Below are 16844 nucleotides of genomic sequence, written 5' to 3'. Positions count from 1 at the left end.
CCCCACCGTTTGGGAACCAGTGGTTTAGACTGACGTGAATAGCTTTATGCTACATGTTTTGGATGCTGTTAGTGGTTTCAAGGTTTCCACGATGGGGATAGATTATTCAAAATAAATTTCAGTCCTCGCAATAATCCCCTCTCACTATTCGATTCGACTCATCGCATTTGATACTTGATTCGGATTTAAGTAGGCTACTCAACTCATTAAGGCAGCCGCGCAGTGTAGGCCTACTATCGATGTTAATATTTTTCAGTGATGCCGCCACCGTGCGAGGTTAATTCTACGAATGGCGGATGTTTCTAGATGGTCCGCTAGATATCAACCGCCAGTGAAAAAAATATGACGTACGAAGAAGGTGTTGAGAAATGCAAAGAAGGAAGTTCGTACGTGGCGCAAGTAAAATATCAAACAGCTTTATGACGTGACCATTGCTATGCTGTGGAAGCATTGGAAGCTCAAGAACGGTTCAACATTCGCGAATGCGTGGATGAACGGCACCATTGATCCGATGGTTAGCAGTTGGTCAGTGCGTAAACCAGTATTGAATCAGTCCCGTTTTATCACATGTGCGAGATCTATCTACTTCATGTGTCATCGTAAGGCGGAAAAACTCTTAGCCTTAGAGACCTGGGCTTATTTCGGAGAACTGTGGACTGCATATGGCTTGATAACAAGCTCCGTCAACGAACAAGCGTGTAGGGCTATAGTGAAATCTGTATTCTCATTCCTAGAGGATCCCATTTTTGACCATCAGTCTTTACCTTTCTCTGTAATGCGTCAACAATATTTGACCTGAATTACGAATAAAATCCTTAAACTTTAGTAATATGTTAATTCAGATTTGCTTAATCATGCTATATTATTTTATTTTATCAAGAACCTGACAAAAAGCGGGGATTCAGATCACTATCTCCCATGATATCGACACGATGGTTATCCAAAAGGTGAAAAAGGACGGACGCACCTTTTCCTGTATGCTGATAAAACAGGAGTAAAACGGGAAGGAATGCTGAATAGATCTCTCAACTCTAACACGATTGCAATTGCTTGTTACTATCTTCCTACTTAACTGTGTGTATCATGCCCTGACAGTTTACATGTTTGTGATTAAATTTTGTTTCACTTCGGAGCATTATTATAAGTGTAGTAGGATTAATATTAATATATAATTATGTAAATATAATAAGAAACGAAGAACTAAGAATTTGATCTTCCATTTATAGAGACATTTGAGCAGTTATAGGCTGCATTCAAACAGTTTGTTACAAGATATACTTGTGAACTAGAATAATTCGAAAGTAGGTAGCATGAACTCTATATTACGTCACAACACTTTTTTCCGCCTAATATTTGGTGTTCTATATCCTATAATACTAATTAATGGGAAGGTCATACACGTAGTATTGAAATATATTTGGCGGGAGTGGCAGAAAATTGCCACTGATCAGCACTGGTCCGCTGACCAGCTCAGGTCCGCGGAACAGCAGTATAGGGAACCACTGAATTATGGTGTATAGGCGCCGCCGTTTACTTTCGTCTAATGATAAAAGAGCATCGAATGCTTACGCTTCATTTAAAAAGGAAATGCGGCATTAGACTATTGAACAGAACGTTGGCGATGTCATGTTTTTGACGGCGCACTTCGCTGATATGGATATACTTCCCGGTTTGCATAATATACATTGTACATGTAGACTACATAACACGCTCTGCTGTACTAGTCGATTCACAATCTCCTTTCATGTGTCTCATTCGGGGCATTATTGTTTAAAAATGAACTCTATTACTATGTGGATCATGTAAATGATGAATCGAGTGCATTATAATTATCCACCCACAATATATAGGAGTCCATAGAAACTAGATCGACCCTCTAGCTGACTTGGACTCGAGTCTAAAATTAAAAAAATATGAGATTGACTTACGGCGAGCAATCTCGTGACTTGGTTACAACCCTGCTGAAGAGTCACCAATAGAATACAGTAGGTGTAATGAAAATCGATTTTCAGTGACATAGCAAGGGCTGAATTTTGGTGAAATAGAAGCAGTTGCCTACTTTGTGACTTTCACCGCATCGTTCTATCAGACAAGACCCGTGAGTTCATATATCGCTGCTACACTTGGAAATGCACTCACTAAGTCCCAAATATGATCTCCTGTCACAACGTTCGTTTTGTCGTGTGGTGAATATTTGTTAATTCGGATCAATTATGCACATATTGCTTGCCTAGTTTAGGTTCTTTAGCCTGGTAAAAGTTTTTAAATCACTTGCAAAATTATTTCTTTTTCTTCGACCTCTTCGTTGAAGTGCGGTATGGGCATTACAATAACTGCAACCACACTTACACTGATACGAAAGAGGAAGAATGAGTCACTGTATGTCAGTCATGACACCTATTTATTGCGGTACAATCACATTTGCTTTCGTATAGATTCGTGTCACAGTGTCATGTATAAGCTTGTAATGCTGGTTTGTTGCCGAGACTATTATTCGTGGTGCTGCATTGAGAGGCCGTTGAAAGTGAAGTTAGTGCGTCCTGGCTTTACGTATGGCAAGTCGTTGATTCAGAAACTCAGTCACGAGCTCATGGTGTTATTTATTACATCCGAACTGTTTGGCACTTATCGCCCATTTAGGTCAGTGGCGACACTATACAAGGAATACAGCAATGTTATCGGCCTTTTGATTCAGTGCGGTTTTCGGACGACTTTAATTCACGTGCTGTTTCACAATCGTTCTCTGTCTATAATGATAGCTACACAGTCTTCTTCCAAAGTAGCAGAATTATAATTAGTGAATTCGCAAAAACTTTGAAGATTGAATGAAATTCCGAATGAGAAAGAAACACAATGAAATTCCAGTGCCGTTCATATCTAATCAGAGTTAATTCTCTCAAGCATGATAATGGCAAATGTCTGTTCAACATACTTTGCTCTAAACAAAGCCGAAATGATTCTGGCAGCGTGTTCTCATATTCTACCTTCCACAGGTAGGGCTGCGCAAACTCTAGTAACTGAGTACCGATTCTGAATCACGTATTATGCTTCAAGTCGAGTTGAGTATTCGAGTATTACTCATTATGACGTCACAACGACATATAATAGGTCAAAGTTCAGATATGTACCTTTTATGCCACCACAAATAATATGATGCCTGTTTTCCATGACATAAAAGATACTTTCGTGTTTTTGGACCATACCAATTTCATTGCACTTTGTGACAATGTTGTGGGATGAACATGACTTCGGCAAGTTGGTATAACTTTGTACTATACGTCTCGTGTGCTGCGACATGGGCAATCAATGTTTCAAGGCTTCAACACTGGAAAACACTATCGAAACAATTATTCTAGTTGACAAATTAACTAATAGTTATGAATAATTTCATTACTCGAAAAAAACGTATTTTACTACTCGACTCGAATCATTAAAATTGTCACCCGATTCAGATTCGAGCACTCGAATCATATGCGCAGCCCTATTTAGAGGTGGGTGACTTGAATCTATGTTAAAGTTCATATCTTGTGGGGATTCGTTCATGTTACTATTTAGCTCCACCATAGTGCGTATTAATGATACTGAAACTTGTTGCCAATACACGCAACCAGTTCTAATACTAATTGCGAAACACGCTATGTATTTGCTGCGCCGGTAGGCCTACTCTACCATCATTGTTGCGTTCCCAGCCTGCATTATGTCATAACAGGATATAAACTACTGTGCCAGTATGTCTATTATGCGTCACACCAGCTACTATGACTGTACGGCGTAAGCAATGCAATGACGGTTTGACACTGGTTTTCCCTGTGCGAGAGGCAGGCCATGGTATGGTATGGTATGGAACGAGAATTTTCCATACTCCATACTTGCCTTACTCTCTCCATACCATACTTGCAATTTTCCATACCATACCAACATTGTTCAATACTATACTTGATACATATTCCATACTTTCAAATACTTCAATATCATAAGTACAGTACCTTTTATAGCACCTATATTATTGATATTTCGGATGTCATTATTGCTTAAACTAGCGAATCTCATTCCTGGTAATAGTTTCACAGAGTCTGTTTTGGTGAGGTTTAGTTCACGGTGGTGAGGTGCCGTGTACGTCTACTCTACAGCTTCCGCGAGCAAAATGAGATAGTGAGCAGATTGTTACATAGGACTGTCCATTAGGGCTCTTCAAAAATCACTTTTTTTCTCAAATCGTACTGGCTACTTGATAAAATTGTTAGGTTATCTAATTTAGGCCTACACACAAAATTTGGTTCAATTCCAGCCAGTAACCGCTTTGCTACAGAAGTAAGTTTATATTTATTATATAAAATTAAATGATAAAAAATTTGAAAATTTTCTGTTCACCCCATGAAAGTGTTAGGCTCTCTACAGAAACGATGCTCACCAAATTTGGTTCAATTCCAACCAGTGGAAGCGGAGTTATTGCCGTCGAAAAATTTGGAATTGAATAAAATAGTATTTACGGTGAGCACAACTTTATTAAATAAACAAAGAATCGGTCACCGTAAATACTATTTTATTCAAATCCAAATTTGATATCATCTCATTTCCGGTACATTGGCATGAGGCACATGCAAGTTTGAAGTAAATACTCGCAAAATAATTTATAATATAGGCGCACCCATAAAATATCCCAGCTGCAGGCGAACAATACTGCAGCGATCTGCGTGATTATTAGTACAGTATTTGGTTGGGGTTAGCGTGGCGAGAATTCCAAACTATATCTACCCCACTCCCTGATCTATAATTCTAATGCGAGATCGTTTGAAATATGACCAATAAGATATCTCGGTATGTAAATAGTATAGATGTACGGACAATGTTTCGGAAGAAATGTAATCATCAATCACATTTAGCATTTAGTTCGTTGCATCATGATTGCTTGTAAGCTGTCGTCACTCAAGGAATGAGGTATGGAGTAGCCAACATTACCAATTATTGCGTCACATGATGGACTATGCTCGGAGACGTCGTGTCTAGACTCGAGAGAATATAGGATCAACATTACTGTTCTCATTATTACATCACAAAATCATGTCATTCCAAGTGCTCCTAAAACCGTTGCACAAGCGTGTATTTGTTCCTACACAGCGTTCAATAGTTAACGTTCGCACTCATAACAAAAGCGATCTTATTCCGTAAACAACGAACAACGTACGCTTCATGAATCTTGCACAGATCACGATAAAATGTATAAAACACCAAAGTATGGAAGTATGGAAATGTCGTTCCATACCATAGATTAAAATCTTCCATTCCATACCATACTTGCATTATTCCATATTCCATACCAAAATATCGATCCATACCATACCATACTCCCATACCATGCCCTGGCGAGAGGAATGTTCTTGTTAACTTATTGCTGAAAAATGCCGTGGACAAAGAGACATTTTCAGGAAAACAATGAATTAGATTAGAAGTAGAATTAGAGCATAGAAACGTTTCACAAATTAGATTGAAATTGACTTGATGGCACTTTGCTCTAATGTAGTCTAATTATCAACTGTAATCACCTTGCTGTCCAAGTCTGGTCTTCATCTATGAGTCTTTCTGGGGCCGACTTTGACGCGCGGCCCATCTCTCCGCTTTGGCCTTTGTATATACTGCTTACGCTGTGAGATCACTGTTAAGAAGTTCATATACACCTCAGCTACACATAACCTTGCCCCAGCCGCGGCTCAAAATCGTAGCGTATAAATCCAGTGTCTTTCGTTCTATACTCTCGCATAGAATCCTCGTCGACTTATCAAACATTGCATCAGCCTGTTCAGTATGACATCCGATTTAAAGTTTTCTCGTTGTCACACTATCTAATTACACGTTCAGTCGTAAGAAATTAGTATTTCCTCTCTCAGAACTTATCCCGTATGTACATTTGGTTCCTTATTCATTGCATAGTTATGAATAACGTGCGGTTACTGAATTACACTATCGGAAGAAGGTATATAGCAGTGATACCAGTTTTAGTTCAAATTCATCTCAATATTATAATCTTTCCACCGGCATCTGTCTTCTGCAAATATTAATTGTGGGCAAGTGATGAGCAGCACCAAAAACACTTTTCTTGAAAAAACATCATAGTATTTATGTACATTTTCGGAGGAATTTTATTATTCCAATTCTAATTCTGTGGGTTCATTTTTAGAAATAGGTGGTCGTGTCATGAAAATCCGCGCCTTGTATATGATATGAACGACTGCCGAAAATTCCTTATCCACAAAGATAGGTAGTGGCGAATGGGTATGATCGCAACATATACATGGCACCAAAATTGAGAAAGATATATGTTAATGAACACATAACGTCCGGCCTAGTCATTCAGATCTATCACCTCATTTTGATGTTATTCGGTAATAGTAGCCTATATAACGGGATGAGATTGATTTTTGCAACCAGCTCGAAGTCATCTTGATAGAGATACCCTTACTACTCCAACGTTTTTATTTTCTCCACAAACCCGAACAAAACATTTTTAAACTGGTATATTTTTGTATCAATATTGGCAATTTGGCAAATATAATGAATCTGCACAGTAGGATATATCATCTCAGACGATTATTCTGCTGAGTGAGTCCTGAAGTTTCAGCAGTTATGAAGCGAAACTGTCTCGTGATTTCCCTAAATACAGATCAAATTAAGTAACATCTTGCAAATTTGTAGATTCAACGGAACCCTGAAAATGCCTCGCGAACCCTCGGTTGAGAAGCAATGAGGTATAGCTTACAAACCGTGCTCACGTGACGCATCGGTTTATTAAATGACTACTATGCTCCAAATAGATGTCCTATTTCCGGTTAAGGCTGCATCTTTTACGGCTCATTTACAGACTTTAGTTTACGCTGGAAATGCTTAGTCCGCTAACGCGATTCTTTCCATGGCTTGTTATTGTAGTCGGATCTTGGCGATGCATTAAAAGCGATGCAGCAGGTAAGACGTTACTCTTATTGATATGATACTTGGGCAAGAAGACTGGTCAATTTTTGAAAATTACATTTTCAAAACTTGATTTTCTAGTTAATATTAGAGAAATCCAATCTACGATATCGTATTCAGCTAAAATTAATAAGACAAGGCTTACTTCCCCAACGGCCAGAAGGAAATGGAATATCCATCTCAATCGATGGTTGAAGGCAGATTCCACTATACCAGTGGTCGGGAACCTATGGCTCGCGAGCCATATATGGCTCTTTGGCGTATAAGATATGGCTCTTTGACAAATTTTCAATTTTGTAATTAATTTTATCGATATTGCAGCAACTTGTTAGTATATTTTCCTAACGGCTAGAATAATGATACTCGTGGCAGCATAAACATGTACTTGAGAGGCCAAGACAGAGGGTTATCCTGGGTCAAGGGCCAGGACCTCTTTACAAAATCCTCAAATTTAAGTTGCTGTAGCGCCAGCGACTAATACCTCTCGTTAGTGCGATGTACCTGGCATCGCGCGCTGCGTAATCTTGGATGGCACCACATATTGGTTGATCGAAGAGAATAGCATGACAGGGGGTGCCTATCTGACGATCTAGTTCTCAAATGTGACATTTAAAATACAAATCCATATTACAAACAACGTTTTGTCACCCACGTTCGTCATTGATAAGTAGTTTTCTAGTACTGCACTTAAAATATAGGTGTGCGATGCAACGCTTATGTTACCTCCGAATTGAGAAGTCGATAAATATTTTGATTTTTAGAATCAGTACTACAGTTATATTAGATTAATATATTTTATTATAAATCCTCAGCTATTTACGATGAATTGCGCTACCACAGGATGATTAGTAACCTACGAGTTTTACAAAGAAAATGTGACGCCCACAATTAATCCCATGTGGGGAGTTGGAATTTATACTACGATGAAGTCACGAATTTTCAATTGCGACGTAGCAATTGATTGACATGTATGGCTCTTGTGGAGTTAAAATGGAAATATAGGGCTAACATGGATCTTTAGACAAAAAGGGTTCCCGACTACTGCACTATACGCCGCTATGTCCCGTATGATAATTTCACAAGTTGAATTGATAATAACCAGCTATCAGGGTAACATTTGGAGATAGTCGTTCATCATATAATATGATAATAGCGACATTTTTTGGCGAAGATGAGCCCATGCTTTTATTTTCCTCCCCTTTCCTTTCCTGCCGGAGCCAGTCTCACGGGTGCCCTGGAGGCCGTTTTGGCTAGCATCGGTTGCAGGCAATTTTTTCCGATCAGTGGGCGAATTGTGACTGCTGTTATGGTACGTCTTGTGCAGGGGCGTACGCAGGGGAGGATGGGGTTTGAAACCGATATCCTGTCGTTGTCAAATGCCAACTCTCTTGCGTCTCGTCCGATTCGACCAGACAATATGATGACACTTTTCGGGGTCGCATTTCTGAATTAGTATCTGAAAGGGAACAGCATATAGCAGACTTATATTTTAATGTTCATCATACTGTTTTCGTTTTGTGTGAAAATTACATTTTGTTCCTGGACCCTGATGTTGATGCACAGTTCACATTATGCACCAGTAATCAGCATTAGACTACTGTATTAGATAGGTATGAGATTTTAGTTTCACGAAAACGTAATTGTTGCGCAGATCAAAGAAGGTTTAGAAGTACTGCATTAGCGTATAGAGGTTTACGATGACTCCACAATCATGACATGTTTTGCAGATAATGGGCGTGTCACTGGGGCTTGCGAGAGAACAGCCGAGTTGACTATTGTGAGTAAAGCTAAGCATGTTCATTGTTACTCACAACTGCGTAATTATTAGTGCTGTTTTCGATATCACAAAATCAATGTAGGCGTATAGGAGGTCAGGAACTATGCTGGTTATGCATTGTGCAGTGTGCAAGTGCATGCAAGTCACAAAATCAATCGGTTAGGTTTTAACGTTTCAACAAATGTATACTGTCTATAAGCGAACGCTCAGCCCATCAAACATATCCCAAATTTTATGAATATGATTACATGCTACATACGTCGGCTACCGCTGCGTGCACAGTTATTATGCTGGCACAATGATCGGGATGTGGCTTTTATTTTTGATATCTGTGCCCTAGATGTGGCTATACTATTGCGAAATGAGCAGCGGATAGGGGCCTTATTTAATCGGTTCACATCTAAATTGTATTAAAAGCTTAGTCTGGTGTACCTCACACTACGTTCAGATACAAAATGCAGTGATAAATGAACCAGTATTAGGACGGGCTACATACTGGAAGCAATAGTCAGTGACATTCAGTCACCTGCATCCACTCATTCTTATGGGTTATACATATTGCGGTGTATGCAATGTCGCGCTGTTATATGGCACATTTATTATATACTTTTGAAGAAAGGAAGAAGAAATCACCACATATCCTATCATTGTACCACAATGTATTGTAGTCAATATTACGATTCAGTTAAATACTTATTTCTTTACAGAGCTTCGATGGTGAGTTCATTATTCGTATTATCAACATTCAACGTCCATGAAAGATGCATGGGTTGTATTTCAACCATTCGGGTAATGAGCGAACAAATAATTTGACGCCCGTTTCATACCACTGTTTGCGCACACCTTACCTATGTGTTAACGGAGAACATTAGGCCTACATGTTTTGCGTGTGCCACATTTGTTTATTACTTTATTTGTTTGTATCTTGTGGAGTTACAGCATCCGGAATTGCTGACTAATATATTTCTGGTCGCATTTGGCTCAAAACGAAGGCTTTATGGCACTTTCCATGTTGATTTAAAATATTCAGTAGTGTGGAAGGCAGTAAGGTAAACCACCGCAAGCTGTCACTTTACAGCCAGCCTAATATTCAGTTATTTATCCTGTTGTATTGCTATACCAACTTCCGCAACCGCATCTCCGAACGTTATGGTCATCTAAGGAGATAGTAGTTGTTGTTATTGTTGTTTTGTTGTTGTATATTTAACGAAACGATTTGGCGGTTATCACCTGACGGCCGTTTGCACTACGACCAATAAAATTCACATTGTTTACAAAAAAAGGAGGTCGTATGAATAACGATAAAATATCAGAATGATGGAGTAGAAACACTCGGGTCATAATGAGATAGCATTCGTCTAGTTTTTATATAAATGTAAATAGTAAACATCTTGTTCAGTACCTTGATAACGTGACGCGAAACAACTCAAGTCCAACTTCCTCGTAATTCTCAATTCTAGATGTATAGATTGGTCACCAAACGCAGCTGCTGCATACCGATCGAATTGTTTATTATTATTAAAACAATGCTAAAAGTCATGTTAACCGATATTTAACATCACAGCTTACGTGTTTAATGCGTGTGTATGCATTTTGATATGATGATAAGGGCATATGGTTATGGACGAATTATTTTATTCACCGCTGTTACTTTCCAGGCGACGGCGGTTACGAGAAGTTTAAAGAACATATGCGAAACGTGGGAAATATCATCTCTATTGATGCTTATTATGTCGCGGCGGAAGGTAACGAATGAGAAACTGTTAGCTCCTTTAGGGAACGCAGTTTTAACAAACACGCCGGTAGACATGTTGCAGTCATGGATCTTATAAAAGCCTGTATGATACCGTGTACAGGTTCTGCATGGTGTGACGAGTTTCAAATCTGTTGAAGTGGTGGCTCCGTACTTTTATATTGTAGCACAGAAGGAAGTAGGCGTGAACCAACTACATTTTTTATCCCCAATCTATTGAACGCCTGGGTATAACTTCTACATAATGTGTACGATACCTATTTTGCACAGGAATTTTCGCATTCACATGCCAAAAGACGCATTTACCCTTCTGAATTCTCGATTTGGAATATACGCCGTCATCTGTGATGGATGAGACACAATCGTGACGTCACGTTACGTTACGTCATCATTGAAAAAGATTATCCACAAAGTTTCAACTGCCACTCTCTAATATTCAACCTCGACTCTAAACATTATTGTGTTGTATGCAAATACCCGGCCTTGATTTGTCCAGGATACAGTCAAAAGTCGATCTTGCTTATGCTTGCATTTGACGATTCATCTATGATTGGCACTCCATCTCGATATCACATTTCTACTCCCCTCATTTTAATCCTTGCCACATCCATGAGCTATCGACTCTCTGAAATAGGTAGACGATCAAATTTGTTACCATGTTTGATGTCTTTAGTGACGACGCCGCCGTGCAAGAATAATTCGACAGACGACGGTTGTTTCTGGATATCGGCGACCGGTGAAAGAAATATGACGTACGACGATGGTGTTAGGAAATGCAGCGAAGACAAATCCTACGTGGCGGAAGTAAAAAATAGCAAAGATTATAATTTGATCATATCTATGCTGCGGAAGCATTTGAAGCCAGGCAAAACCGCAACATACGCGAATGCATGGATAAACGGCACCATTGATCCGACGGTTAGTTTGTATGGTCAGGGCAATGTTGAAATGTAAGAGGGAAGCTCCTTCATGTTTATCCGGTTCACACACGCTGTAAAATATCCGTCTGATGCCCTGATGGTTAACACCAACTGATCGATATGATTTTAATTGCACTTTGACAAGACAAACCCGACAATTTTTTTCTCATTTATCGCACCCGAAACTATGTTGGCGTTATGGGCCTTTTCACGCTGATCCAATTCATAGGCGTCACGATACAAGCTGTGTCAATCACAACTCTGTATAAAGTTCATGACGGACACAATCATGAGAGTGAAATAAAAGGAAATTTTCCCCCAAAAGCAGGCGTTCGGGACCTGCGCTCAATAGACTTTGCTGGTTAAAAATTCTGTCAGCTGGTTGAATTATAGGTTGGTTAATAAATTGCATGATAATCAACATCTACGAGGAGCGGTGGCAAGTATTTCCGATTTAATGCATCATATACGACCTCGAACCTTAGATTCATATGCCTGTTTTAGTGCACAAATAGAGTTCATAATTCACAGAATTTCCAAATAGATTTCTGTAGTGCAGTGCTTTGGAACCTGTGTGGTGGTACGCACTTGTGCGGAGGAAAAAGATTGCACTGCGGATGACGAACGTGGTGCTTATGTGTCGTATGAAAATCCCGATGAATGCGGATGAAAACAATTTATACTTTTTTTGACGTTGTATAGTTCAAATAAACCTAACAAGAAATTCTAGTGCCGTGGGACCCCAACTTTTGTAGTAGTGACGCAATAGTAAAAAAATGTTTGACTTATGACTCACCAACAGTTGTAGCTTTTGGAATAACTTTGTCTCTCACCAGCCGTAGTGAATTATTACATTATCAAGACCCGGGTTCGAAACTGGGTGCAGGCAGTGGCAGGCATACAGTATATCAGTACGTCCTGAGCCAGCGTCACGCTGGAAAAATTGCCTCAGGATGACTTTCTCCGTTCCTTCGATGAACAATCTTCATATTTTCGTTTGGCTCGATTAGTAGTAAACACCATCACTACAGACTCACATTTCCAAGTCACTGTCACGCAAATGTTTACCTCTTTAAGGCTATTAAAGTATTGGGTCGCAAGTGGTATAATTTCGTGTCGCCAAGGCACCAGAGCGATCTGTTAATATGTATCTAATATTTGTAGAATTTATTGCAAAAAAATAATGTGGATAGTTTTCACATATTTGAGGTCACTGTGTAGGGTACTATAGCCAATAAGCGGTACATGGAGAAAATATGACTTGATCATGAGAATGAGCCGACCTTTGTATTACACTAATTCTTGATACCATTACTCCCACTGCATGGTTTTTCTGGAAAATATCGTCAAAGACCCTTGGGATAAACTAGTGTATGGGTGTGCAACGAGCAAGCTCTAGCCCATGAGGCACCTCAATTTCGAGGCAAAACCCTTCTGCGTTTTTACCAACATAGCGCTGATAAAATGCTATGCAAAGAAGATCAGCAGTGACAAACCTTGGCCAAAAATGACAGTCTCTGGTTGTCCAAAACTTTCGATATGGATATGCTTCGTTGTCGATATGGTCACCGGTCGGCAGTCGACACCGAATAGTCCCGTTCTTGCAATCTGAGATTCTGAGTAGACAGACAGACAGAAGAGCAGAGGAATTTAAATCACCTCAATTTGAAATAGCGTGCGTCAGACATGTTTCGTATATCTGTGTTGGGTAAAATTGTATGTCATAGATGTCTGTAAAATCGTAGCATAGGTCTACTGTAATATTAAAAATCCATTCTCTTTTATTCGTCACGCTCGGGTTGCGAGATGCCACCAAAACTCAGATTTTTGACGTGGTCTAAGAAGCTGCATTAAGGGTATTAAACTGTTATGAACTTTCAAATAAGATTAAGCTCAAGAGCCGAACACGACTTCATTTGCTCTTCTCATTTCCTCGCTAGACAGAAAATGAGAAATTAAAAAAAGAACAAAAGTTGTAGCAACGTATCATAAGGTAGCGAGCTCTAATGTGCCTACTTTCATTGATAATTTCGGATTTATTTTCCAAGCCATCCGTCAGAAACCTCTAACTACACAAACATGTTTTTTTTGTCGTTTTTTTACCAAACGGAGCCTCCGAAACTTTTGCGTCATCACTTATGAACGATTTCTGGCAGAAAGCATTTTGCACTCGGTGAACATACGCTGTATTTGGATAGGAGGGATGAGTGGTTCTTATAAAAACTTAGCCATTCAAGCACTAGTAGACGTTCTTGAACAAAACAAAACAACTTATTTGGTCGTTTAGGGTTTTGGGGCACTACAGTTGAAATCAAAACGATAAAAAAGAGTTGTCGTTGTAATTAGACACTTGACGGCCCTCAAAGTAGCAGATTTGTTGCAGATATATCTGAACAAAAAATTGTTGGGCATCTTCATCTTCTTTTTGTGTAATAATTTTCGGTTGGTTTGTGCGAATGAAATACACTTTGCAAAGAAGTGCGGATGGTGCTCAAAAATGTAGATAAGCACTACTTTAGTGCATCACTCCCTCTTTTACGCTCAGGGTCACTTTTTCTCAATGCCAACCAGCGCTTGGTTTCTAGCTACCGCCCTACACTTAAAAAAGTATTGCGATGTACTTTAATAACGAAGGTTTTGGTCTGGAATTAAGGTTTGTATCAAAATGTGGCAATAAGAATGTAAACTACGGATAATGTCACTTTACGATGAAGACACTTTTATTAACTGCATGGTGCATGACGGAACAGACTACTGCGATGAATTGTTTATGCTATGTTATGACTCCAGCAGTGCTGAACTGAATCTGATCGTTTTCAAATTAGTTCTCTCTAGATCGACAAGCTATGCATCAAGGTCCATGCGTTAACACGCCAATTGGCCACCATAGTCAACCAATAGAGTCTGCATATAACAAAGGATTTATGATCCAAACATAGCTTTGATGTTTTAAAGCACGCTTGACCTTTGTCGTTATTTTAAGGACCCGCCAAGCAACACAAATCGGTATCCTTATTTCAAATGGTATCCACATGACAGATATCCGAAAAGAAAAAATCAAAGGACCCACCTTACTCTTTATGCGGACGCAAAAGGAACTACTCATGAAGGAATGTTAAACAGATCGCCGACCTCTACCGCGCTTGCGGTGGCTTGTTATTTTGTTCCAACTTAATTTATATTCCTCTACTACGTCAGCACGGGGATTTGCAAGAGACACAGATGACGTTTCGTCTGGTTGTCGCCACTGTAGGCCTACCATCCAGGGTTGGATACTTCTTTCCTAATCTTTCCGGGTGAATTAAAAATAATTTATCTAGTCAATTTCGAGCATTTGTCACGTTCAATGTATATCTATAGTATATGTGACATTTTCGCAAATTTACGTTGGCGTAGGACTAGTAAAGTGGCAATCATTCTTTGTCGAGTACCCGGCGTCATATTCCCTTTGTTCTGTGATCTAGTAGCTCATCTTGTTTACCTACTCTATGGATATTGAAAAAAAAAATAGTGATCGGATATAGTGATTGGCTATGCTGAGTGCAGTGTTTTAGCTGGATTCCCAGAACTAAAACCACACGGGATCCCTGAGCCAGTATGAGCGGTTCTCCATATGCCAAGATACGCACTCAACCAATACATAGGCCTATCATTTGCCATGAAACAGCCTTTTTGGTCATCACTGATTGCAGACGACACGAGCAATAGTTAAATGATGACTATTGTTGTGGTACGTCGTGCGCATTGGCGCACGCATGTTAGATTGGGTTGCGAAATCGAAACCCCGGCGTTCTGCAATGCCAATTATCCCATATTTTTAAGCTCATCTGCAATCAAGTAATCGGTATCACGCTGTTTCGTTTTGACCGTACAGCAATTGCCAATTTCAAGGTAAAGCTTCGCATATCTAAACTGATATCTGACAGGAACAGCAGAAGTCACACTGCAATAAAAATATTAATTATGTTTTCTTTCCTTTCAAAATTATAATTTAATTATTTTATTCTTTTAACACTCTGTTGATCTTGATGCACAGTTCATTTTATTGCACCAGTAATCTAGATAAGAGAATATACTGTCATATCGATGTATAAGATGTTTAATGAGATGGAGATGTCTATTGTAGGGTTGCCATACGTCCGGAATTTCCCGACGTGTACGGAAATTCGCTGTCTAAGTAGCGTCCGGGAGGGAATGTGGAAATATGCTTAACTGTCTGGAATTTTAAAGGCTTGAAGGGAGTTGTAAATCAATTCGTAAATCAACATGAACGATATCTTATATTTGGAAAATTTATGCTACTTGATTTTTATCTTCGCGCCGTGCGCGATTTTGTGCCATTTACTGTAATAAACATAATTGTAATCGCAATTGTAAAGTGAGCTGTGTATTTCTGGTGTCGGTAAGGCCGTCTGGATGCTCTAGCCAACAATGGTGTTTCTCAGGCTTGAGGTCGTTTGCTCTTTTCTGGCGATGGCGAATATGTTGAACTTAATCAGCTTCAAACATAGGCCGTGAGTAAGTCTTGGCAAATGTGCTGACAATTTGTTAGGTAATCGGCTTACCAACATTTGAGCTAGGCAACGGAACATTTTCAAATTAGAAATGGAGTCGCGATCATAAAAGGTTGGAAACCGCCGGATGTGTAACGTGCTGGTGCGGACCGGCATTTCGTCTTATAAATATAGTCTTATCCGCGTGACATGAACTTGACTTAGCGATGTACAATTACATTCCCTGCATTTACAAAGTCATCGCCTCCACCAGCTTTACCGCTTAATTTGATCACATGAGTTGAGAGAAAATTTCACCGTGATATATGAAGAACGGATATTATCGACAGAATTAATTCACACATTGTTACAACCAGATGTACATAAAGACCAGGTGCATATAGTAACCCCCTGGAGTTGCAATATTCGCCTTATGTTCGGCCCCAGACCACTGTTTAATGGACAGGAGTTAGCTTAAAAGTGTGCTTCGGTCCGGGCTATACAACACACCACCACAAGTCTGCATCGACCTAGTAGTATAGCAGGGCTGTCAAGCACACCACCGGCGGACCGGATAATTTCATCCGGCCCGGGATTAGTCTGTTGCAGACAGAATGAAAATGCCGACCCCAGCAATCACATGAGCTCAATTCGAGATGACCAATAGTCTAGTTGATTCACGACATATGTTTAAAAAAAGCCACTCCTGTATACCATCGATAGAGCGACAGGCAAAGTATTGCCAGTGTGACTTCATATATGTTCATACATCATTTTAAAATCCGCTAGGAGGTGCTTCTGAGTGTCCGGAATTTGGGCCACCAAGTGGTAAAAGGCTTGCAGACTAGCCCACAAGTGTTCCCCGGGTCAAGGTTATGAGAGTATAATGTAGCACAATCTTCGGTACACGATGTTCTCAGTCTATCGTTCATACATCA

The 16844-nt window shown here is 39.6% G+C and overlaps 1 protein-coding gene and 1 long non-coding RNA gene across 3 annotated transcripts; both read left to right on the top strand.

Moving 5' to 3' along the window:
- The first annotated feature begins 320 nt into the window (after positions 1-320).
- Positions 321-1392, top strand: LOC145438237 (uncharacterized). Its single transcript, XR_013914899.1, has 2 exons — positions 321-514; positions 881-1392. It is a non-coding gene; the product is annotated as an uncharacterized LOC145438237 (long non-coding RNA).
- A 5439-nt stretch (positions 1393-6831) lies between these two features.
- Positions 6832-15784, top strand: LOC145438212 (uncharacterized). Of its 2 annotated transcripts, none has more exons than XM_080315605.1 (5): positions 6832-6957; positions 8691-8740; positions 10399-10485; positions 11167-11411; positions 14397-15784. In XM_080315605.1, exons 3-5 carry the CDS (start codon positions 10431-10433, stop codon positions 14586-14588), a joined length of 492 nt encoding a protein of 163 aa, XP_080171731.1. In that variant the 5' UTR covers positions 6832-6957; positions 8691-8740; positions 10399-10430; the 3' UTR covers positions 14589-15784. The 2 variants fall into 2 exon arrangements, with proteins under 2 accessions (XP_080171731.1, XP_080171730.1); XM_080315604.1 differs by having other exon boundaries at positions 9448-10485.
- The last annotated feature ends 1060 nt before the right edge of the window (positions 15785-16844 follow it).

This window comes from Botryllus schlosseri, chromosome 4, assembly GCF_051294905.1.
Source record: "Botryllus schlosseri isolate E-star chromosome 4, Bs_hap1, whole genome shotgun sequence".
In the NCBI taxonomy this organism is placed as follows: domain Eukaryota; kingdom Metazoa; phylum Chordata; class Ascidiacea; order Stolidobranchia; family Styelidae; genus Botryllus; species Botryllus schlosseri.
Note: the sequence above shows the minus strand (reverse complement) of the source record. Positions and strands in the feature narration are given on the sequence as shown.